Below are 24258 nucleotides of genomic sequence, written 5' to 3' on the forward strand. Positions count from 1 at the left end.
TTTGAAACTTGCCCTTTGTTTTGGAATCCTGACTGTGGGACTGGGCATTCCAACAGTAACTCCTTGGGTATAGATCTTGGAAAGGCCACTTTAAAACTGTCCCCGCCTGGGCCCCGATGACAGGCTCTGTTCCTGGGAGGTTTGCAAGTCACCAAAAACATCTCTGGTGCTCCAACAGGAGCAGCCAATGAAAGCAGCAGCCAGGACCCCCCCCACTCCCCTGCAGTGGCATCCCTGCCTCCTGCCTCTCTCCCGCCCTCCTGGCCTGCCTGACATAGAAGTGAGGACCCGGCAGCCTTGAGGTCTGCAGAATCCTCTCTGCCTGCCCTGTGGTTCCCAGGTGAAGCTCTGGCCTTTCCAAAGATGGCCTGTAGACAGCTGCTCCTCATCTCCTGTCTCTTAGCTGTTGTGCTCCTGTCCAATGAGTATGGGGAGGCTCCAGGATGGACTGATGTTAGGTGAGGCTGCTCAGGGGGTCTAGTAGGAGGAGGGGTGCTTATTGTTAAGATGGCCATGCCTGGGTGGGTGGGTGTGTTAGTGTGCTCACGCCTGTGTGTGTAACACAATACAACACAGAGAAAACAGCTTGCCTGGCAGTTTCCTGGAGAGACTGGCTCTGCGGCTGGTATGCAAGGGACCCAGGGCCTCACACCAGACCCTGGCAAGCCACAGATACTTCAAGGGTTGGCTCTGGATAAGGACTCCCCTCGAGGTGCTGCAGCCCTCACAGTGTGCTCTCATTCCACAGTGCTGCAGCAGGGGACTGGTGTGTCAGTGGGCACCAGGCAGGTGGAAGGACAAGAGGCCCAGGAAGGTGAGTGCAGGGGCCACCCAGGGCTGCAAGGTGGGTGGGCCAGCTCCGGTGGCAGCCCTGGTGAGCCCGTGCTGATTACGACTGGCCTCTCTCGGGTTTCAGGTGTGGAACAGAGAATTTTCATGCAGGAATCAGATGCCTCAAATTTCCTCAAGAGGCGCAGCCAGCGGTCCCCCAAATCCCGAGATGAGGTCAATGGTAAGGATGCTGGTGGCCTGTCTTCTGTTCACCCCTCCGGTTCCTTCTCTCTCCCAGGTCAGCCAGGCTGCGGGACCTCAAGGGACTGAGGGCTCAACCTAGGCCCTCGGGTATCAAAGTGACTGCAGCTCTGAATTAGAAACTCCACCACATTTCCTCAATTGCAGGTCACATCTTTGATTGACTAGCTGTCAGAGTAAGGAACGAAAAGGGACAGCGCCACATCAATGCACTTAACGGTGATGAGATGCATCCTGATTTCAGAAGTTAAAAACATAAAGGGGAAAATATATGTTCTGGTCAACAGGGAACACACTGTCCCAGGGTGTGCTTTTGGGGTATTGCGCAGGGTATCCTTACCTGCAGGAGCAATAGCACTGCAAGCAGGAGCACACGGGACTGGGAGAGGGGAAGGCGGTTTGGTGACAGCTTTGCTGCTAAGTGGCCTCGGACACTTCCTCTCCCTGGGCCCATTTCCTTATTTATAAGCCCCTGAAAGTGTGGTGCTCAGCCAGCAATGTTTTTGAAAGTTCTTGTTTCCAATGCATTTGGGAACTTTTGGGCTTGGAAGCAAAGTCTCCTTCTTGCCTGAAGTAGGCTCTGGTGGAAAATGAGGGACCCTCATTTTCATGACCTGCCGACCCTTGAAGGCATTTGAGTTTTCTGCCTTTGAACTAGATTTTTCCAAGGACGCTGAGCTCTGTCTCTGAGTCTGGCTTGATTCATTCCTTGTGCGAGTGTCTGAATAAACTCTTTGTGTCCCTCAGCACACTCAGCAAGGTAACCTGCTCAGTAAAAATAACAGGACTGTTTTCAAATGAAGGGCACAAAAGGAGGTGAAAATGCTTGGAGATAAAATTCCTTTTTTTTTTAAATTGAATAAGTATAACCACACTGGGGAAATCTCCAGGCCTCACACAATTTAGGATTTAAAAGTTAGCAAATATCAGGAAACACTGAGAAGACTGTGATGGAGGTTGGGAAGTTCTTGATGGAAATCAGAGAAGCAACCTTCTGGCAGACTTGCAGTGAGGAACAGGAGTCAATTTAGGAGAAGCAAATAGTTTCCATCCTTGTTAGCTGATTCAGAACAATGTGGCGCATGATGAAGCCAGAGGTCCCTCGCCTGAACAGAAGCTCATTGTATCAGATGTGGGGGCCCAGGGCAGCCTGGTGAATACCTAGGATGCACCTGAATTCATCTGCTGACACCTGCTCAACTCGTGTGGATGCGCAGGAGAACAATGCCCAATTACGTCTTGCCAAAGGGCAAGTGACACTTTGATAAACTTGAATTTGGAACCAGGAAACAGGCATCTGACATCTCCAAGCTTCTGAGTAAAAACACAGGTTACTTTAGAGTGAAAGGAGGAACTAATCCGATGAAATGCATGTTCTTGAGAAGGGATGTGTATAATGTAGAGGATGCACAGTATAAAAATGGTATCTTGTCCCCAAAATTAAATTGTTCTGACTCATTGCTGAGTCAAAGGTCCAATTTGTGACACCTCCAAAAAGGCAATTTGGGAAATTGTCTCCTTTTTTTTTTTTTAAAGATTGGCACCTGAGCTAACAACTGTTGCCAATCTTTTTTTTTTTTTTCTTTCTGCTCTTTCTCTCCCAATTCCCCCAGTACATAGTTGTATATTTTAGTTGTGGGTCCTTCTAGTTGTGGCATGTGGGACGCTGCCTCCGCGTGACCTGATGAGCAGTGCCATGTCCGCACCCAGGATGTGAACCAACGAAACCCTGGGCCGCCACAGCAGAGCGCACGAACTTAACCACTCAGCCACGGGGCCGGCCCCCTGGGAAAGTGTTTCTTTTCTGGAGTACATAAGGATGGAAAATGCTTCTTTAGGAACTGGCAGTGGCTCAACAAGGCCCTGCTTCCTAGACTCTAAGTTCCCACAACAGCTTTCTGGTACCAAGAGCAACACTGGGGCTTAAGGTGGGTCATAAGGGGGATGCTGCCATGCAAGGTGTGTTCTAGGACAGTAGTGGAGTGTGGCTGTGTGGCACTCTGGCCCCTGTCCTAGCACGACTCCTACCAGCTGTGTGACCTTGATTAGGTGACCTCTCTGAGCCTGAATCCCCTCCTAAGAAATGTGTGGATGCGGGGCAAGCTGCAACGCATGGGGAAGGACTAGAGTACCAATCCCTTCCACCTTCCACAAAGGTGGAAAAAACATGGGATTTATCTAAACAATCTGCACTGAGACCAATTCACAGATAACCTGCTTTTTAATCAGAGTCAAATTAAATAATACAAACATAGTATAAATAACTAGTATTTAATTAATTTACTTATTATTGTAAGTTCCTTACTCTCAAGAAGGATTTGAGATGGTTTACGGTATTATCATTTCACAAAGAAATACTTCTGGTTGTTTCTCCCTATACTCCTGTAATGTGGGGTGGGGGTGGAAACCAATGGCATTCCTCAGTTTCTCTGCTTCCATTATCAACCCCCGACTTTCTCTTGCACATCCAAGCTGGTGGGGGTAACAGCACCTCAGTCTCCCCAATTTGATGCGAGGGGAATCATACTGTGGGAGTGAGGCGTTCTGAGGGACTAGCTCGTCCTGCACCAGACATGGCCTTCCTGCTGTCCTCAGTTTTTCCAGCTGGTCCAGTTAAAAGAAATATCTTGAAACTAAGAGAGCTTTACACAATTACCTCCAGACAACCACAGCTCTCACACCATTGAGGTCAATGTAAAGATTTGAAAGCAGAAATGGATGGACCTGGAAACTAATTTATTTTACATCTAAAAATCTATAATCTAGAGAGGTTTTGGGGGGCTAAATTAGAGCAAGTGAGGAATAGCTGCACTGCTGGTGAGGCACGATGTAGTGGTTCAGGTGGGGACGCCCTCTGGGCCTCAAGGTACTGTTGGCGAGCTTCAACGGTCAACCACCAAGGAATGGTCACTATGTTTATGTGTTCTCGGTGACAGTTTTCAGTTACCATTGGGGGTATTTCTTTCAACCATAGAGGTGTACCTCCAATTTTATAATGTGGACTGAGGATTCCTCATAAAAAGGCTTACAGCCAACTTTACTGGACTGCATTGCCTTATAAAATAAGGGATACCTGCATTTGGTATTTTCATCAGGAAGTTTACCTGATCACCCCATATCCTGTAGTAGTTACCTATTGCTGTGTAATAAATGATCTCCAAATTTAGCAGCTTAAAACAACATTTTATTGTCTCACTTCCTGACACTTATTGACCCTTTTGCTGGGGTCAGCAATCTAGGCACAGCTTAGCTGGGGGCCTCAGGCTCAAGGTCTTTCTAGGCTTCAGGCAAGGTGTTGGCCTGGGCTATAGTCATCTCTAGGCCTAATTGCAAGTAGATTCGCTTTCAATCTCATTCACATGGCTGTTGGCAAGCCTCAGGTTGGATGGGATGACCTCCTAGTTCCTTCAAATTTTAAAGTCTATATGTCATGAGTAAACCATTTCAGTGAAGTTCCCATCCTCACCCCTCCAAAGAAACAACCCCTTCCCAACCATATTATGTTTCTTAGACAAAATGATTAGTGTTCCTCTAAATGTGTGCAGCTGTCCCTATTGTGGGGGCCATTCTCAACTCTTCCCCATTCCCAGCGGAGAACAGGCAGAAGCTGCGGGCTGACGAGCTGCGGAGAGAGTATCACGAGGAACAAAGGAACGAGTTTGAGAACTTCGTGGAGGAGCAAAATGATGGTAAGAGCCCTTCAGCCAGCATCTTCAGGACAAGTGGGACTTTGTGGGAAGATCACATGATTTGCCTCCACTTTTTCTCCCTAAATTTTAATGGGAGGAGAGAGGTAAGGGAAGCCCTACACTCAATTCACATCCATGAGAGCCTTGAAAAGAAGGGAGAAAGTCACAAAAATGCCTACAGAACTTGGGAAGGCATGGAAGAGGATGGAACGCCCAGTGGTGGCCTGTCTAACACCTACACTAACGGTTTAGCTCTGGTAAAGCTGGGTTGGGAGGATTTCAAACTCACTTTCAAATGCCTTGGAGTCACATCAGTGTAAAGGCTCTAGAAACCACTCACCCTGGAAAACCAAGGCCTTTATTTACCTAGTCGCTATAATCAGCATCTTATCTGACTGGTGGAAGGAAACCAGGACAACTGAACTCAGGAAGCACTGGTCATCAGTGCCCTGCCTTGTACCCTCCTCACTTCCAACACCAACAGCGACAGCTGATGTGAAGGCTCCAAATCCCCCACGGCATCAGGCACCTGCAAGTTTCTATGTGTCTTGCCTGTGACCCCACCCGGCTGCCGTTAGTTTCTTATTTGCTAGGCCTTGGCCTTTGCCTCAGTGTCTCTCACCTGGCAATTGGCACACCTCTTTCCTGCCCTCAACTCGGGCAGGCAGGGTTCCTGCCTCCCCCTAGGACATGCTGACTTCACCAAGGCCTCAAGGGGAGGCAGTGAGTGTGAAAGTGGGTCTAAGTGGAGGGAGGCTCTATCTTTGAACCACAGCCTCCCACAGGGTGAAGTTTGACTTTGCATCTATGAAGTGCCCTCAAGCATCACCCATAGCAAAAGTCTTTAGGAACATTTAATGACGATCAGACCAGCAGGCTAGTGTGAGTGCGTGTGCATGTTTCTTTCTCTTTTGATCTTTCTCCAAACTTTGATGGAAATGCTCCTGAGCAAGCTCCTGGATACACATGAGCTTGGACATAAGGCTCCATTTAAGGTGATCTTTGTTAAAGAAGCCAGCGATTTCAATTCTGAAGTTGTCACCTCCTGACTTGGTTGCTCTGGTGGATTGGGGAGCTAACACCCTCTTAGGGCATCTCTTAGTGAAAAGGATAGTCACCAGGTACCTGAGGACTGTAGGCCACGCCCATTGTCCTGCAGGTGACACCTGGCTGAGCCCTGCAGGCAGGTGTTGGGCTTGCATCCTGGCAAATTAAACTTTCCTGGGAACATCCTGGGAAAAATTCAGGCTGTTGTAACTCAACGGAATACAGACAGAAATACTTCTGGTGGAGATTCGAGTACCTTGGTGGACAGCTTGGGGAAAGGCATTTGAAAAATGAGTATGCGGCCTCCAAAAGTCCTTCAGGGGTTGTTTTTTTGTTTTTTGTTTTTGTTTTTTTAACTCATACTATTAATAACAGCACTTTGTGTATTTTTAAATGTTTCAGGGCCAAATCCCTAGCACCTGAGTGGAAAACCATCACTGTTTTCCCTTTCATGATGATGGGTGAGGGGTTAGGCACTTTAGGGATGGCAGATCTTCAGCCAAAGCCAGAGACTAAGATCAAGAACCTCAGGCCTTGCCCACAAAGATGAAGACACCGCAGGGCAGGGCACAGGCCTCTGGGGGTTGTGGTGACAGCAGCTGTCGCCACTGATTGAGCACTTACTCCATCTGGAACTGCACCGAACCATCTAATCCTCATGATCAGCCTCTCAGATAGGTCTTAAAATTTCCATTTTACAGTTTCAATAACTAAGGCTTAGAAAGGATATGTAAATACCCAAGGTGACATAGCTAGTAAGGGATTTGAACTAAGGCATGTTAGCCAGCAAAGCTCATGTTCTTGTAAACGAAAGATGATCCAATGTGTAGAGGTCTTGGAGACCTTCTTCGATCCAGGGGTTGGCCCATGAGGAGGGATGGAGTGAGGAGACCAAAGCACAGCGGCCCAGAGGGGGTTCCCCAGAGCTAGATAAGGGAAGGAGGAAAAGAGGTGGAGCAGGCCCAGCCTGCCAGATGGTAAAGGCAACAAAGGTGAAACTCATTTCAATCCTCCTCCTCTTCACTTGCCTCTGGCCCAGAACACTGCTGCACGGCGGCCAGGTTGCCAGAAATCTCCACGCTGTGGCAGTGCTCAGAGCCCTTCTCCAAGGCCCCCACAATCCCCTGGTTTTGGTTAGCTATCTTGATCTGACAATGTCTCCTATGCTCAGAATAATGGAGACTGGTTGGATGTCTGCCCTCTCCTGGAGGTACCTGCTTCATAAAGGCAAATGCTGAGGAATTACCATGGGTGACTGGAGGGACTGGAGTTTCCAATGGAGGAATTTTAGGTGGGTGGTCTGGAGAGAGACTGCCGGACAAGAACGACTTTCCTGAAGGCCTGAAAATCCCACGTCAAAGGCCCCTCTATCAGCCCACCCAGGACACTGGTCTTGGTCTGGGGAAGTGGGCTGTGAAGGGTTACAGCCTCACTCAGCTTAGTCATGGCTCCTGGTTGCAACTCTACTCAAAACCACCAGCGTCACAAGGCAAAATACCTGAGTTCTGCCTCCAAAACTTCCAGGATAAACAGTGCACTGAGCTCCCATTTCTAAGGCTTATGTGGTAGCATAAGCCTGCCTCCACCTTCAAAGCCAGAGCCTGAGTCAGGCCATCCGAAGTTGGCTGCATGACGCTTGGCTTGGCAAAGGATACCTGCCCACAGGTGGTCCCCTACATGAAAGCCACACTGTCCAGGCCATGGTTCTTTACCAGAGAGGCCTCCCCTTTAAGTGAAATGGTCTAAGAAGACTTTGGCATGACCTGGGAGAAAAAAATTAACTTCTATGCCAAAATCATGCCCTCAAGATAGGGAAAGTAGCTGGTCTACCCGATCTGAGAAAGGCCTGAACAGCTGAAGGCTAATATCCAAAGCTCTAGCCTGGGCCAGACTCTGTGAGCTCCAGCCTGTCCCTGGAGACCAAGTGCAGAAGGGGATTTTCAGCACGAAGGGCAGCGCCAACTCTAAGCTCACATACAAAAGAAACATTCCCAGCAGCCATGTTGCCTAACACCCAGTGGTAACAAGGGGTCCTTTCTGTTGAGGGCATCTGGCTCTCATCGGTGCTAAAGACATAGGGACCCCCATTCTCCACACCCTGAAGCCACCAGGCTGTCCTGTATAGCCCAATAACACAAAGGATACATTTCACTAGCATCAAAGTCGGGTTCACAGGCTTTTGGTGAAGCCCACGTCAGAAAAAACAGGCAAAGAAGACACTTTGGGTTTGAATCCTTGATATTATCATCTTCTGTTAGGACTTCCAATCCTCCCAACATTTTTCATGAATACTTTTTTTCAATTGTGGTAAAATATATATAACATAAAGTTTGCCATCTTCACTATTTTTAAGTGTACAATTCAGCAGCTTTTAGTACCTTCACAATGTTGTGCAACTATCACCACTATTTCCAAAACCCTTTCATTACTTCAAAAAGAAACTCTGTGGATAAGGAGGGCCAACTGTATTCATTGCACTACGCCCATCTTATATAAAGCACCTGAGCATCCTCGGATTTTGGTATCTGGGGGCTCCTGGAATCAATCCACCTGAATACAAAGGGACAACTGTATATACGTTCATCTATCTAGCTCACATTTTGCTTACTCATTCATTTGTTCCTGTTCCAATTCTCTTAGGTTTATACCTAGGAGTGGAATTGTTGGGTTATATGCTAATTCTGTTTAACTTTTGAGGGGCCTCACGGACACTTTTTAAACATTGAAGGCCTTGTGATATCTCCTCCAGCGTAAACGGCACCTAACAATAACAGGCAGTCCTGAATTGGCATCAATAGCCTAATTCTACAACTGCACAAAAGCGTTACTCAGAAAAATGTCTTATTAAAGACAGCAAAATCAGGACTTTCTTACTCATTTAAAACTCCTGTTCTTTTTAGCCTTTTACTACGAAAAATTTCAAACGTGGAAAAATGTATAGTATAATGAACGCCCATATAACCATCACCCAGAATCAACAATTATCTAATTTCCCCACACTTTGCTTCATCCATCCCTTTTTCCAGTCAATTTTAAAAACATAATTTTATTTTTCAAGATTAAAAAACACAGAGCAGTATAGAGGAAAAAGTTACTCATAATCCCATCACTGGAAGTTGACAATTATTTCCTTGCGTGCTTTTTCAATGTTATGGCCTGTAGTCATCTTGTCACATTTGTGTTTTGGTTCTTAGTTGTTGTGTCTTTGAGACAGTTTCTGCATGAGGTTCTTTCATATAGGGGAAGAGCTCTGACTTGGAATGCCAGACTCTGGTCTTGGCTTTCTTGGCAACCAGCTCTGTGACCTTCACCTGTCTGGGCCCGATCCAAAAAAATGAGGCCTTTGGACTTGGTGTTCTTTCAGGATCTTCCAGTTCAAACATTCTGTGATCGTCACCAAGGTACACAGGCACAGTTGGTTCATGTCACCACAGGGTGGGCAGTTTGGCTTGAAGGCTGCCAAGAGAGCTTGGTGGCTCTCCTCAGCCCAGAGTCTTCTCCATCCTGACATGATGACTTCCTCTCTCCTCCACAGAACAGGAAGAGCGAAGGAGGGAGGCTATTGAGCAGTGGCGCCAGTGGCATTATGATGGCCTGTACCCGTCATATCTCTATAACCGCCACCACATCTGACCTCGGCTTGACAGACCCGGAAGGTGGAGCTTGAAACACAAATACCCAGCCCAGGTGTTCGAGCAACTCTCTCCCCATAGCAGACACCCTCACAGGGTCTCAACTTGGGGCCTGCTCTGTACACACACATGCCTCTCATTCTGATGGATGCAAATGCCCTGGCTTTCGCTTCTTTGCAGATGATTTTCTGACATGAACAAATACCTGTGGGGCCTCCTAGTACCAAACCCGCAGTGGTTTCCCCTTGCTTAGCCACTGTCCCCAAAGTCAGACTCTTGTCTGACAGAACAATGAAGAGAGGCACAGTAAAGAGAAAAGATTACATGTCTGCTTATAGCTTACAAATAAAAACGCTGCGTCAACACTGTGCATTACTGTCTTGAATCTCAAACTGAGTGTCATCAACTTGCCTCCCCTGAGTAGCAATGTTCCCCTCACCGACTGGGGCGTTTGGAAGTTTGGTCTCAGGAGTACTGCTCACTGTGTCCTCGGCGTGTCTCAGTAGTCACTCGAATGAAAGAACAATGCTAATACAACTGTTGTGGTGATGAGATGGTTACTGAGCCCAGGTGCTTCTCATGTGTTTAAAAGAGGTTAAGGTTCAACTCTAGTTTCTTAGTCACATCAATCAGTGCCAGATTACAACGAGGCTGCTGTAACCAAGACTGGAAAGCAGGTGAAACCAAGTTTTGATGATACCTCCTTTGCCTTCATAGCGCCTGTCTTAGTCCGCTAGAGCTGCCATAACAAAGTACCACAAACTGGGCTGCTTAAGACAACAGAAATTTATTCCCTCACAGTTCTGGAGACCAGAAGTCTGAAATCAAGATGTTGGTAGAGACACACTTCATCTACATCCAAAGGCTCTAAGTGAGATCCGTCCTTGCCTCTTCCAGATTCTGGTAGTCCAGGCACTCCTTGGCTGTGGCAGCATCACGCCAATCTCTGCCTCCATTGTCACATTTCCTTCTCTCCCCATGCCTTCAAATCATCTTCCCTCTGTTTATCTGTCTGTGTCTCTTCTCTTCTTTAAGGACACCAATCATACTGAAATAAGGGTGCACCCTACTAACCTCATCCCAACTTGATTATATCTGCAAAGACCTTATTTCCAAATAAGGTCACATGCACAGGTACCAGAGGTTAGGACTTCAACATATGTTTTGGGGTGACAAAATTCAACCCACAGTGGTGCCCTTTTCTTCTCTCCCAAACACGCTGCTTTCCTGCCCCACACTCAGCATCTATCCTACTTCCATCTTTACTCTCAACTACCTTTGGGAATCCCACATTAAGAATGCAGAAAACTCAAAAACAACTTAAGCAGCCATCTCTGTGGGGGAGGTCACAGTACTCTAGGAGACAAAAAGGACTCTAGAAGAAGAATAAGCATCCATTCTTGGCCATCTCTCTGCTCCCATGCCCGGGTCCTCTCTTTCCCCAATGACTTGGGGTCCCTGGTCAGCTAGTCCAGCCTGCTTTTGAGGTTGAGCTCCCAGGGCCTCACAGGGCAACTTTGCTTTGAGGAAAAGCTGCTCATTGCGTTAAAATACTCCAGCAGGGGTGGCACTATTTCTTAGATCAGGACACTTTGCAACGAATGTACGTTTTAAGTAATTTCCGAAAGAATGATAAAATCTTTAGAAACATTCTAGTGATTAAGGGAGTATGTGTATTCCAAATCACCTCAAACGTAGTCAGCACTGTATTTTCTCACACAAACTCCAAGCAGGAGCTGAACTGGCCTTGGGAAGGTAGGAAGGGCATTGGGCAAACTCTCTCATTAAATTTACCTGGCCAGGTAGAACCGAGGAGCCATTCTCTCCCCAAGAGTCCTGGGATTCATAATGTGGACAAGTCAAGTCTCATCACGACAGAAGTCAAAGTGTGCCCAAGTTTTCAGTGGCATGATGTTTGTGTTAAATGTGCCTTAACTGAGAGGACCGCTAGCTGAAACTCCAGGATATTGTGATGATGCTCTTTCGGGGACTGAGGTACTTAGTCTAAAGCTGTATTACCAACACATTTTAGCTGTCGGTGGGTGTCTAAACTGGATCAAATGCTTCCAAAGGGAAATGAGGAGAGTAAGGAAACGCTTCCTCAGGCTTGGGAAAACATGCATAAAATATTCAACTGAAAACTGCATTTCACCACTTAAAATCTTCTTTACACTTTGACTTATCCTTACCCAATCTTTTTTATTTAAACAAGACATTCCTACTGTAAAATTATTTTAGTTACAATATGTGCTGAGAGTAGCAAATTCAAGCAATACGGAAATCTCTTACACAAAAGAGGAGTCTTTTCTGTTTGCCTCAATTCTACCCTGAGGCGAGCCCTGTCAGTGGCTTCCACTTTTTCTGTTTATACTCACACATGCTCCATTCTTTATAACGGCAACATGATGTATAGTTATATAAATCCGGATAGCCCCACTCTCAGGAGCACAGGAAGGAGTTACTCAGCGGGTCTGAACTCACTGGACAGAACTGCTGGTACCAGAAGCCAAGCTCTGGAAGCTCCTTCTTTCCAATGAGGTCTCACATGAGCATTTACCTCAACCAAGGAGCTGCATTATTGCATTGTCACCTACATGTTCTCGCTACTTTCTAGAAGCAAGGAGAGCATTAGGGGATGGGGCCTTTTAACTGGAACTCTTTCCACGGTGCATCTGGTGCAGCTCTGCCCAGCTAAGCACACTTCTCTGTGGGTAATGGGTGCTCAGGGAATTGTCTGTGCTCTCAAGTTTCCCCTCAGTAAGCTCTGTTTTATATTTACATCACATGGCACTATCAGTGTATGAGCGTGTGTCTTTGCTTCCTTTGCACGTCAGTGAATACGCTAGAGTTTATTTACCCATTCCTCTCTCAGTAAGAAGATTTCCGGAAATGAAATAAAGGGTCACAACTTATATGCATGTTAAACTGCATAAATCAGATTTCTCTTTGAAGAGCTTATGTACTTATCACTGGACATCTTTGCCAATCTTAAACCAAGCAAATTGAAAGCACTGGCAGAAAAGTTGGAGAGAGGGAACCTTGCAATATACACTATTCATGGTGCCTCCTCAGATGGCAAATCTCACCCTCAGCTCTATTCTCCAAATCAGACTTCAGCAGGTATCAGTGCTCACCTCACCAACATGATCCATATAGTCTCACCAGCCACCCTACTGCCTTCAGGCCTGTTTTCAACAGAGAGGCTGTACAGGAAACGTTGCTCTCCACAGCCCTCACTGAAAGTACCAGGAGCTTCAAATTAGAATGTGAGAGCAGTGGAAGAAGCTGGCATAAAATAAAAACATTGCAGATGCCTCAATACGTCATTACTAATTTTACTTATTATCTGATGAGACTGAAATTATTTGGGAGGAATGAGTATTTCAAAGTTTTGAAGCATAAATCTCAAAAGAAAGGAATGGAGTGCTGTGTTTGCCTTGCGTCTCCCCAGTCTCTGATCTAGAGAAGAACAATCAGTCAGCCTGCATGAAACAAAGGTCAGAGATGGTCATCTCTGAATTACTGGGCAGGAGACACATGCACGGATGCCATCTACTTCCTATCGTACCCTCAGAAGTGGCAGAACACGGAGCCTTAGCAAACTGGCCAGATATACCCCCAACTCAAGGTCTGTGCTCTTGGGGGTGAGGCTCCTCATGGTACCGAATCCCACACGTAGATGAGAAATTCTTGCTAACAGACATATAGGAACAACACATGCCTATCCTTAGCTCGGTTACCAAGCCAAGTGAGAGATGGCGAGCCAGCCAACTGGGGTTGCTAGTTGGACAGCAGTGCCAGCTCAGATCATGAGTCAGGACTGCAGGCTGATGGGGCAGAGATATCAAGGAGCTGGCACTCTACCCACATGATACTGTCCTCCTGATTGGCCAAGAGCTGGATGCCAAGCCAGGCCCTGAGGGCCAGATCCAATCCCCAACCCTTTAGGTCAGTAAGCTTAATTTATGAGCGAGGCGTGTGTTTTTACAGACTCAATTTCTGCAACAGAGAAAAAGCAAAGCATTGCTCTCTCACCTCAGCCAGGAAAGAAAAGGAGCCACAATCTGGCTCTTATTGGTAACTATTACACACCCAAATACCCAAATGCCCTCTGCCAAGAGGGCCAGGAACCAGGGGGATGGCAGCTGACAGATTGTACTCACAGCCATACCCCAATGCCACCTGTCTCAAAAGGCCCGCCGTGTCCACAGGAAGGAACACTGGGACCATACAGATGTCAAAAACCAAGAATGGTCTCGGTGAACAGCCAACTTACAAGAACAAAACACCGTCCTTGCCCTCAATGGCCACGCTTGGCATGCTGGCTCTAGATAAAGAACGCTTGCAGAAATAGCTCCCATATTTCTGGCAGAAATAAGAATTCTATTACTTTGCTCTACCCTCATCCTTAACAAGAGCCCCATTATACATCAAGGTTTTCAAATTCCACCGAGAATTCCTTCACTAAAAGCCAATCACAGTCACTTCCTGGGGAAGGAGAAACACGCCAAAGGTAACACGATTGGGAATCCAGGCAGCCACATGTAACAGGAAGTCAGTAATGGAGCGATCTCCATTTTTAGACACTGGCCTTGTCAAAAGTGTGGCCGTTGGGACATTCTTTTAACTAACTCTTCTCTGAAAGAACAGAGAAGAGTTACTATCCCTTAGTCCTTTAGGGGTTCCAGGTAAGTGGTGGAAAACAAATTTATCAAAGCATGAATTAGTGTAAACATTATTTCTTTATTCACTAGTTTTGCATGTTGTCATTTTCTTTTCTTTTTTTTTTTTTGGTGTGTGTGTGCTCCAGGGGAGATTTTGCAACTCGTTATCATGAGCGTTTGTTTATTTAGATTTTTGGGGAGGAGGTGGTAACTTTTGTGAGCCTCAGAATGCTCTTTAAAATTTTTTAAAACTTCTTAGATGCTTTTTATCAGTTTCGTTTGGTTGGGTTATTTCATTTCTAATTCATTTTCAATCAATTATGTTCTAATTCTTTGACAACTTTCTCATAATTTAAAAGTTCTTAAGGGATTTGTCCAAAAGCAAATTGGTTTAATATGGATGTTCTGGTTCACAAGTAGTCAGTCTGGTATGCCCTGTGATCTTATAATGTACTAACACTTTAAAAAAGTTTTGTCCACTTCCTACCTTATTTTGACTTTTTTAATTAAAAATATTTCGAATAGGTAATATAAACACATGGTTTCAAATTTTTAAAGGATAAAAAAGAATAGCGTCCTTCCCTGTCTCTCAAAGGAAACCATTATTCCCAAGTCTTGAGTACCCTTCAAGTGATTGGTGTACATTTAAGTATCTAGTTACACTTTTTTTCCTTTTTTATTTTTTAAACTTTAAAATTCATTTTTGACCAGTGATGCCTACTTTACCTATTAAACCAATTGTCTATCATTTAAAAAAACCTGTAGTTAATTTATAGTTAAGTAGTTCTCATAAAGCTTACTTAAAGAAAAAGCTTCCTACAGGAATGGCAATGTTTGAGGGGACATGCTGGAAAACAGCACTGATTTAATATGTCAAACAAAGGTGGAAAATATTTTTCTAGATAACTTCTCATTAATTTAGACACTCTAATTATGAGCCTCAAATCACACACTAGTGAGTCCGAATCATTTAGTGTGTACACCCCCAAATTAAAAACATTCCTAAATAAAAATGACAACCTTGTTAACAGGAGGCAGGGAGCACTGGCTTTATGATTTTATTAGCTCATGTTCGATTGTGCAGCATGTACCCAGCACAGAGTTGGGATACTGAGGGGCAAGATATTTTATGTTTTGTAAGCAGATTTAGATGATAAACAATCCAAATCCACCATTCGATTGGTGTCCTGAAATCACTGGTGAAAAAAGAGAGTAGTATATAATTTTAGTAAGTCACTGAAGACAACTTTTCTTGTACCTTTAAATCACATGAACAACACAGTCAGATACTACTACCGTTTTGGTATGGTTAAGAATTACGTAGAAATAAAGTCAGCATCACAACCTGAAAATGCACTCAACCCAGGACTTGAATTGGCTTTGCAGCTCAAGGTCAAGTGTGCTAGTGCTCTATTGGTCACCTTACCCCAGGGAATGTAGGAGAAGACAGACAAAAGCCACACTGAGATTTATGGATCTTCTCGTCCAACCTACTCAAAGCACTTCCTTGATACTTAATATTGAAAGAAAATGATTTCTTCTGCAGATTGGGAACAAGAAAAAAAGTCATATAAACAGGAAATGAAGTATTAGGGGCCGGCCCAGTGGCGCAGCGGTTAAGTTCACACGTTCCGCTTCGGCAGTCTGGGGTTCACTGGTTCGGATCCAGGGTGCGGACATGGCACCGCTTGGCAAGCCATGCTGTGGTAGGCGTCCCACGTATAAAGCAGAGGAAGATGGGCACAGATGTTAGCTCAGGGCCAGTCTTCCTCAGCAAAAAGAAGGAGGATTGACAGCAGATGTTAGCTTAGGGCTAATCTTCCTCAAAAAAAACTCCTAAGGAATCTATAAAAAAGCTGCTCAACTAATATGTAAGTTTAGCACAATCCCAGGATACAAGGTCAGCAGAAAAAAAATGCACTGGATTTCCATATACTAGCACATAATAATTGGAAATTAAAAAGGAAAAAAAATACCAATTACTATCATCGAAAGTATGAAATATTTAGAATTGAACAGGATATAATACACACATAATCTGTACACTGAAACTACTGAACATCACTGAGAAAAATTAACAAAGACCTAAATAAACAGAGTGACTCATAGATAGAAAGTCTTAATATTAAGATGTCAATTCCCCCAAATTGATCCATAGATTAAACACTATCTCCAACAGGGTTTTTTGGGTAGAAGTCAACACGATGATTCTAAAATTCACATGGAAATGTAAAGAACCTAGAATTGCCAGAATAAATTTTAAAAAGAACAAAGTTGGAGGACTAACACTACCTGATTCCAAGGCTTATTATAAAGCTACTGTAATTAAGACAGTGTGGTCCCAGCATAAGGATTGACATATATATTTAATTTAGTCCAGAAGTAGATCCCAAAAGGTATGGTCAACTGATTTTTGACAAAGAAGCCAAAATAATTCAATGGGGAAATTATAATCTTTTCACTGAGTGGTGCTGTAATAACTGAACATCCATTTGAAAAACAATGAACCTCAACCCTTATACCTCAAAGCTTATATAAAAATTAACTTGAAATGGATCACAGACCAAAAAAGTGAAAGCGAACACTATATAAAAAATTCTATGAAAAAGTCTTTGTAACCTTAAGGCAAGCAAAGATTTTCTTAGTTAGAATACAAAATGCATGAACCAAAAGAGAAGAAATTGTTAAAATGGACTTGAACAAAATGAAAAATTGCTCTTTGAAAGACACTTAAAAAAATTAAAAGGCCAGCCACCAACTAGGAGTAAATAGTCCCCATACATATACTGCAAAACACCTGTACCCAGAACAGAGGAAGAACTCCTACTCAACCCAGTGAATAAGTAAACAGATACTTCACCAAAGATACATGAATGGACCATAAGACATAACAAGATGCCCAGTCATGAAGGAAACGCAATTAAAACCATAATGAGACACCACCACACACCTATCAGAATGGTTAAAATTCTAACGACTGACAATACCAAATACTGGTGAGGATGTGGAGCAAATGGAACTCTCATACGTTACTAGTGGGTGTGTAAAATGGTACCACCACTTTGGAAAATAGTGTAGCAGTTTCTTAGAAAGCTAAACACACACTTACCATATGACCCACTAATCCTACTCCCAAATATTTACCTGAGAAACAAAAACACAAACCCACAGAAAGACTTATTCCTGAATATTGGTAGCAGCTTTATTCATAACAGCCTCAAACTGTTAACAATCCAACTCAAATGTCCATCAATAATAAATATTGGGGCGCACCCATACATCAAAATGCTCAACATAGGAAAGAATGAATTACCAATACATGCAACCACATGGATGTATTTCAAAAATATGCTGAGTGAAAGAAGCCAGATATAAGAGTGTATTTTGTATGATTCCATTTATATGAAACTCTAGAAAAGATAGATCTAAATTATAGTGACAGAAAACAGATCAGTGACAGCCGGGGCGGGGGGTGTGGATTGACTGGGAGGTGGCCCAAGGCAACCTTTTGGGGTGATGGAAATATCCTTTATCTCGCTTGTAGTGGTGGTTACACGGGTGTGCACATTTGTCAAAATTTATGGAACTGTACACTTAAGATGCTTGCCTTTTACTGTGTGAAATTTAGACCTTAGTAAAGTTGACTTAAAAAAATACCAAGAGTAGTTTTTGCTCAAGCAACATTACAACAGACTTGATTCCAATCCTAGTTTCAACCCACGTTTTCAAATCATTTAGCCAATTTTCTATCTTGCAGAATGGGAAACTCCCAATCTGGTCTTGTTTGGGGAAATATTAAACAGTTGCTGCTGGTTATTTGTAGACTCTGTGTTTGCAAATTCATTTAATTGCTAAAATTTATTTGTAACTCCAAAACCAATACTTGTGGTGCTTTTGTGGTCATTTATGAACATGTGCATGTGCAGAGTAACAAAAAGTTTGAGTTGCCCAACGTCCATGTTGCCAGGTGAGGTGAGACAAAGCAACACTCTTGGTTGTTTCAGCTCTGCTACCATAAACAAATGTCCTTTTTGTGCCATGTTTTTCACATTTTTGAGTTTTTTGTTGGTGACTTTGCTGTTTAAAATGGCCCCCAAGTGTAGTGCTGAAGTGCTGTCTGGTGTTCCTAAATGCAAGAAGGCTGTGAGGCACCATCCGGAGAAAATAGTGTGCTAAGATAAGGTTCGTTCAGTGGTGAGGCATAGTGCTGTGGGCCGTGAGTTCCACGGTAGTGAATCAACAATATATATTAAATAAGGTCTTTCTAAATAGAAACACATATAAAACAAGGTGCTGTATCAATCTGCTGATGAAAATGTGAGCAGAGGCTTGCAGGAACCAAACCCTGTATTTCCTCTGGGAGCAGTGGTTCAGCACCCGCTAATTCAGCTAGTGGTGATTTCATAAAACATAATTACCATGAATAATAAAAATCAACTGTACATATATTTCTAGTTCTTTCTGCCCTTTCTTGGGCCAAATGGCTTTGAGTTTTCACCATCTTGATTACCATCGTCTTGCTTTTCTCCAAAATGTACGTCAGCATCGCACAGATGGTCTAACCTGTGCAGGTCACGGCGGGGCTCTTTCCCATTTTGACGTCGATAGTCCAGCAGTGTGGCTATATTCTGGGCTTCCTTTAATTTCAAAAATTCCAGTTTTTTCACAAACTGCTGTCAACTTAAGTCAACTAATTTCTTTCATCTTTGGTGCCTCTGTATTATTTTCTTTAGGTATATCACCATTTCTTTCTTCAATATTGGTAAATATAGAACTCCATGTTTGGAGCCATCCACCCTTCTGGAGAGCTGTATTGTTTCCATCTCTCTACTCATGGGATCAGAGATGTCTACTTTACTGGTGGAGGAGAAGCTCTGATGGGCTGCTATCATTGATGTACTTAACGCAAACAGATTTACTCTCCTCATTTAAAAAAATTAATGTTAGAAATTTAATCTGTTATAAACATCAAGCTTTACTTCTATCATAATTTCTACAGAGAAACCCAATTCATGCAATCTCTTCCTGTCCACTTTGCTATACCTTAGTCAACCTGTAGTGTTTTTAAGTTCCCTTTGGAAAAGATTCCATACCGATCATTCAGAAGTTTCTTATTTGCTATTCTGGATCATTGTTATCTAGATTACTTCTGTCTTCCTTTTGTTGTCTGAAAAGGGAAAATATATTTCAATTTAACAAAACTCAAAAGAAAGGTGATCTTCTTTAAAAAGGTACTTATTTCCTCTAAACAGAAAAAGGCACAGCAAAAAAAAGAAGTTTATTGTGAAGAGCAGAACATTCAGACCAACCAGGTTCTCCATGAAGGACAGATGAGTTTTTGCTTGCTAAATTTTTAGATCACTGTGCACTTCCCTGTTCTCATGGCCTGTAACTACACAGTAAGTCCTACATTGTCAGTGATGGGGTGAGAAAAAATTAAACACACATTTTGGATTTACATGAAAGCATTTAATACATGTTGATAAAGAGGATGGGATGAAAAGACCAATCTCACTGAAGAATCCTATTTTCAATGCAAATGAGTAAGTCTCCTCTCAGGTCCACCCACCCCTTCCCATCCCTGAATATTCTAAGAAAGCGCACACACAAAGCACCTCAAAGGCAAGTCTCCCAAGAGCTAGAGTAACTGAGAAGTAACTCAAGTATATTTTTAAGTTATTTAAAAATTTAAAATCAAATTTTAAAAAATGAGGGCATCCAGACTCGGCTCACCTTTACAAGAATATTACACTACTTATATACTATACACAAGCTAATATGGACGCCAACGATGTCCTTGGTTCAAACAAGAACGTGCTTCTTACACAGGAAGGGGATCCCCACAGAGCAACCACAAGTACAGTTTCTAGGCAGCTGCTCAGTTGTGACGTACTTCAAATACGTGGCTTGGTTTTAAGTGTGTGGGACGAATATATCTACTTAAATGAGCCACTAAAAACACCAGTTTCAAGTGCTTTTGGTTCTTATTAAGAATTAAACACTTTATTCTTTCCTCCCTTCCTTAAAAATTAAAAAGGAAAAAATTCCTGGAAAGTGAAATACTTCTAAAAATATAGTTATTAGGATATGACCTTAAGGGGAACACAAGGGTCAGACACAGCACCTTCTACCCAGACAGAGCAGAGTTTGATGAAATATAAGGCACAGAGATTTTACTTCCGGGTTTTTAAAACCTAAATCAACCGTTTCCCACAACCACCTCCTGTAAGTGTTATGTTCCTACCATAATACCATCTTGGGGGAAACTAACCTATTTCTAGCTAGAGTTTAAATCCCAATATAATAATCCTACCAATTTACCCAATCCTTAGGCGGTATCAGCATTCACTTGGTTCAAATAGTATTTGGCAAATCAGGTTGCCTAGGCAGAGGAATATTCTAAATGGAATTTTTAGGTGGCAATTTATATGAGGTTTGACCTATAATTCTTGATGTGTACAATGAAATATATCTATAAGTCCCAACTCCATGAGATTTTGTCTTTTGGGATGTTTCCATGTTTCAGTCAGGCTTCACAGCTCCTCAAATTGTGCATTCATTCTTGTTAGAAGTTTTGAAGTTTCTTTAAGCCATATTTAAATAAAGCCATATTTAAAAACGATGAGATTTTAGGTATTTCCATTACGGAGCTCCACAATATTATAAGGGAACAGACAGCCATACAGATATGAATCGAAATGCCAAGTGATTCAGTGACAATCAATTTCGAAGAAGTAAACAGAGAAACAGTAGAATAGAAAGGAGGTAGCTGGCTTGTCGTATCAGTACACCACAACTACATGAAAGGCAATCATCATAATTATCTAGATGGGAAGCAGTTATATTATTTGTAGAATTTGAGTGCTGAAAGATACATTTCAAGATCATTTAGTCCAACCTTCCTCATTCTACAGATAAATAAACTGAAGTCCAGAAGTTAAGCAACTTCCCGGGGGTGAGCTAAATTAATTCTTTTGCCTCTGAGTGTCCATATAAATACTAAAATCTCATTGTGATAAAGAAGTGACACTGCACACCCTATAACCCAAGAGATATAAAAACACAGCTCTTGATTCACCTTCCAGTTTAGGGATCAAAAATTTGTGTGAATGAAGCCATCAGTAGTAAGGACACAGAAGACAATGGTACCTTGATTTTCCACTTAAAGGTCGATGTTAAATTTGGTGTCAAATCAACACAATGGAGGAAAGAAAGCAGGCAAGGCTTGTAGGCCTAACTGGTATTTCTTTTGACTATGTCAATCAGGAACACGTGCAATACAAAGTCAATATTCTGCTTTCCCAGAGCCACAAGAAGCAATGCAGGTTGCAGGTACCTGTTTGAAGTCAGGGCTATTTAAGGCTGTTCAGAAATTTGGCATGTTCTTCTCCTCTTGGTAACAGGGTTTCTCCTCCTATCTTTGGACCTGTCTTTTCCTAGAAAAATGAAAATAGTTTAATAAGAAATAGGTCAACATTATTGGTATGGGTTATTAATATTAGTCACCTTGCAATGACATACCTTTAGCATTCCGTCCCGTTCCCACTTGAAGAGGCCACAATTACTGAAACAGAAAAGATGGGATTTACTGAGCAATGAGGTACAGGCCCAAACACATGAAGACAACTGTGCTCACAGCACTCAGGGGAAGAGTATCCCCCATTCAAGCAGAAACCGACCAAGATGACACTCATATTACAGGCTATGCTCAAATGCTACTGAAAATACACACACCAGTGATTTGAGAAATGGCCTTCAACTCTGTAATAAGTCAGATAGCTCAAAGATGGAATTTCAAATGACCATATAACAGAGTACGCATGCTGTAGGTGACGACTGTGAACCTGGTTTCTATTGATGGACACTGGGGTGACCCTAAGACTCCGGGCGCTAGCCCTCTGATGCCCTGTAGTATAAGGTTTGCCCCTTTCCCCTTTTCTGGAACTATAAGGTTGTAATAAGAAAGGATTAATTCTCCTTCTGGTCTGGATAATCCTTCCCCTCTTTTCTTTATAATCCCAAGATGTTTACTCTCTAATTATTCAAAGGGCCTAGAGACTTGGTCTCATTTTTTAACATGGGGGATGAGTCCAATTTTGAGAAGAGATGTAAATACTATGGGAAAAGCTTATTTTCTACAAAGTTTACTCCAGGGAAGAAAAAGAGAAACAGAAAAGATGCACAATAAAGTCACGGAAGTATGCCTTCAAGCATCCTTGCATCTGAGAGGATCTGGGGTGTGGGAATTGTCCTACCTGCCTCATCCTTCTTCCCTGCCTAGTGTAGACTCTACTCCTGCCCTGAGAGTCAGCTTGCTACTGGCCTTAGCCTTGAACCTCCCACCACCTTCCCCATCTAGAGACCAGTTCAATATCAGTTGAGAGAACTTTTGCAGCCTTCCAGTAGATCAACGACTACATTACCAGAAGAATCACTGTTCTACTCGGGGGTGGGCAAATTACATCCCATGGGCCAAATCCAGCCTGCCGCCTGTTTTTGTAAATAAAGTTTTATTTGAACACAGCATGCCCATTTTTTGTGTACTACCTATGGCTGCTTTCGAGCCACAACAGCAAGGTTGAGTAGCTGTGAAACAGACCACAATGCCTGCAGAGCCTAATATATTTACTATCTGGCCTTTTACCAAAATACTTTGCCCACTTCTGCTGTAGATAAACAACTGACAAGAAAAACACCAGAGAAAGCACTTGTTCTTACAAGAATAACAGTGCCACCTGGAGGCCAAAAAGGCATCTTGCTCTTCCAGTTTGAACAGAATTTCTCTGATACTCAAACATTTCACATAAGCTGTTGCTGTTACAATATTTTGGAGAGGAGACAAGTATCAATATACAAAGACCTACTTAAAAAAATTACAAACTAGATTGTAAAAAATTCACAAACCAGCTCCTGGCAAGGTGATGAACTAGTTTGGGGTCTGCGCCCCCTCCCCTCTAAACCAACCCTGGAGAAACTTGAAGTGAGAGTGAAGGACGGATTCCAGGAAGGAAACAACCACCAAAACCAAACAGCAAGCAAAAACCTAGTGAGAACATCCTGGTGAGACATTCTTGGGAAGACTAAAGGTGATCTAAAAATTGCCTCAAATTCCAAAGGACCAATATCATACAAATTATGTTCCTTAAGAATAATGCAATAAAGTCAGAAATTAATGACAAAAAGGATAGCTAAAATCAATTCCATGTATTTGAAAATTAAACATTACTAACTCCTAGGTTCAAAAGGAAATCATGAAGGACATTAAGAAATACTTGTAACTACATGTTAAACTTTGTGGAAGAAGGCTAAAGCCGGAAATTTAGAGGTAAATATGTAGCTTTAAATACATTTAGGAGGAAACAAGAAAGGTTAAAAACTAGTAAGTTGAGTTTAAGGGTTTAACTGAAGCTGGCAAAAAGGTACAAAGCAAACCCAAAGAAATAAGAAAGACGGAAATCAATAAAAGAGAAAGAAAATCAATAAATAAAAGAAAACTAAAAGATGGTTTTCTGAAAAGATTAACAGAATAAAGAGACTTCTGTCAAGGCTGATCTTGAAAGAGCAAAGAAAAAAATAACAGAACAAAATACAATAAATACTTATTAATAGAAACAGCAAGATAGATTGAAAAAAATAAAAGCGTATTAGAAACAACTATATGTTAATAAATTTGAAAACCTATATGAAATGAATTCCTCAAAAAATATAAAATGCTGAAAACTGGCAGAAGAGAAGGCATGAAACCAAAATGGTTATCAAAGCCACTCCCTTCCCACAAAAAATAAGGCCTAAATAATTTTACAGTTGAGCTTTATTAAACTTTTAAGAAATAATTAATTGCTATTTAATATAAATTATTTCAGGAAGCTGCCAGTTCATTTTATGAGGCTCATATCATTGTGGTTCTAAAATCAGATAAGGTTTATATACATTAAAAAAAATTATGAATACAGATAGAAAAATCCTATATAATATATTAGCTAATTGAAAGTAACAATGTATTCACCTAAGAAACCATCAAGATTAGTAGGGGATATCCAAGGGATAAAAGAAAAGTTCAACTTCAGAAAAATCGGTAATGCACCACAGGGATAAATTATTTAAAGGAAAGTTAAGATTAGACAATGAAGAAAAGATATCTAATAACATTCACAGTAAACTGGAAATAGGAAGGGTGTTCCTTAACTTGGTAAA

The 24258-nt window shown here is 42.6% G+C and overlaps 2 protein-coding genes across 7 annotated transcripts in view; one reads left to right on the forward strand and one right to left on the reverse strand.

Annotated features, from left to right (window-relative positions):
• Positions 1–289: 289 nt before the first annotated feature.
• On the forward strand, positions 290–9763 carry UCMA (upper zone of growth plate and cartilage matrix associated). 3 transcript variants are annotated; one of them, XM_070255262.1, is made up of 6 exons: positions 290–416; positions 713–717; positions 749–814; positions 917–1012; positions 4623–4721; positions 9304–9763. In XM_070255262.1, the coding sequence occupies exons 1-6, from the start codon at positions 364–366 to the stop codon at positions 9399–9401; spliced, it is 417 nt and encodes a 138-aa protein (XP_070111363.1). In that variant the 5' UTR covers positions 290–363; the 3' UTR covers positions 9402–9763. The 3 variants fall into 3 exon arrangements, with proteins under 3 accessions (XP_070111363.1, XP_001499068.1, XP_070111364.1); XM_001499018.4 differs by lacking the exon at positions 713–717 and having other exon boundaries at positions 290–421; XM_070255263.1 differs by lacking the exons at positions 713–717; positions 917–1012 and having other exon boundaries at positions 290–421.
• Positions 9764–17248: 7485 nt separating this feature from the next.
• The window catches only part of MCM10 (minichromosome maintenance 10 replication initiation factor), a 36389-nt gene continuing 29379 nt past the window's right edge, over positions 17249–24258 (reverse strand). For 3 of the 4 annotated variants that reach the window (XM_070255347.1, XM_005606921.4, XM_023631928.2), the window contains 3 exons: positions 21586–21628; positions 21401–21500; positions 17249–19231 (listed from right to left, as the gene is read on the reverse strand). In XM_070255347.1, coding sequence (XP_070111448.1) covers positions 21417–21500; positions 21586–21628 — 127 coding nt within the window. In that variant the 3' untranslated portion in view covers positions 17249–19231; positions 21401–21416. Of the gene's footprint in view, positions 19232–19511; positions 21501–21585; positions 21629–24258 lie in introns of those variants that run through there. The other variant, XM_023631929.2, reaches the window with a different exon arrangement.

Source organism: Equus caballus, chromosome 29 (assembly GCF_041296265.1).
Source record: "Equus caballus isolate H_3958 breed thoroughbred chromosome 29, TB-T2T, whole genome shotgun sequence".
NCBI lineage: Eukaryota > Metazoa > Chordata > Mammalia > Perissodactyla > Equidae > Equus > Equus caballus.

Excerpts from the sequence above, each read along its gene's own strand:
- UCMA (XM_001499018.4), top strand. The coding sequence starts at position 364 with ATGGCCTGTAGACAGCTGCTCCTCATCTCCTGTCTCTTAGCTGTTGTG. Across the intron at positions 815-916 it reads AGGACAAGAGGCCCAGGAAG|GTGTGGAACAGAGAATTTTC; the intron begins GTGAGTGCAGGG and ends CTCGGGTTTCAG. Across the intron at positions 4,722-9,303 it reads CGTGGAGGAGCAAAATGATG|AACAGGAAGAGCGAAGGAGG; the intron begins GTAAGAGCCCTT and ends TCTCCTCCACAG.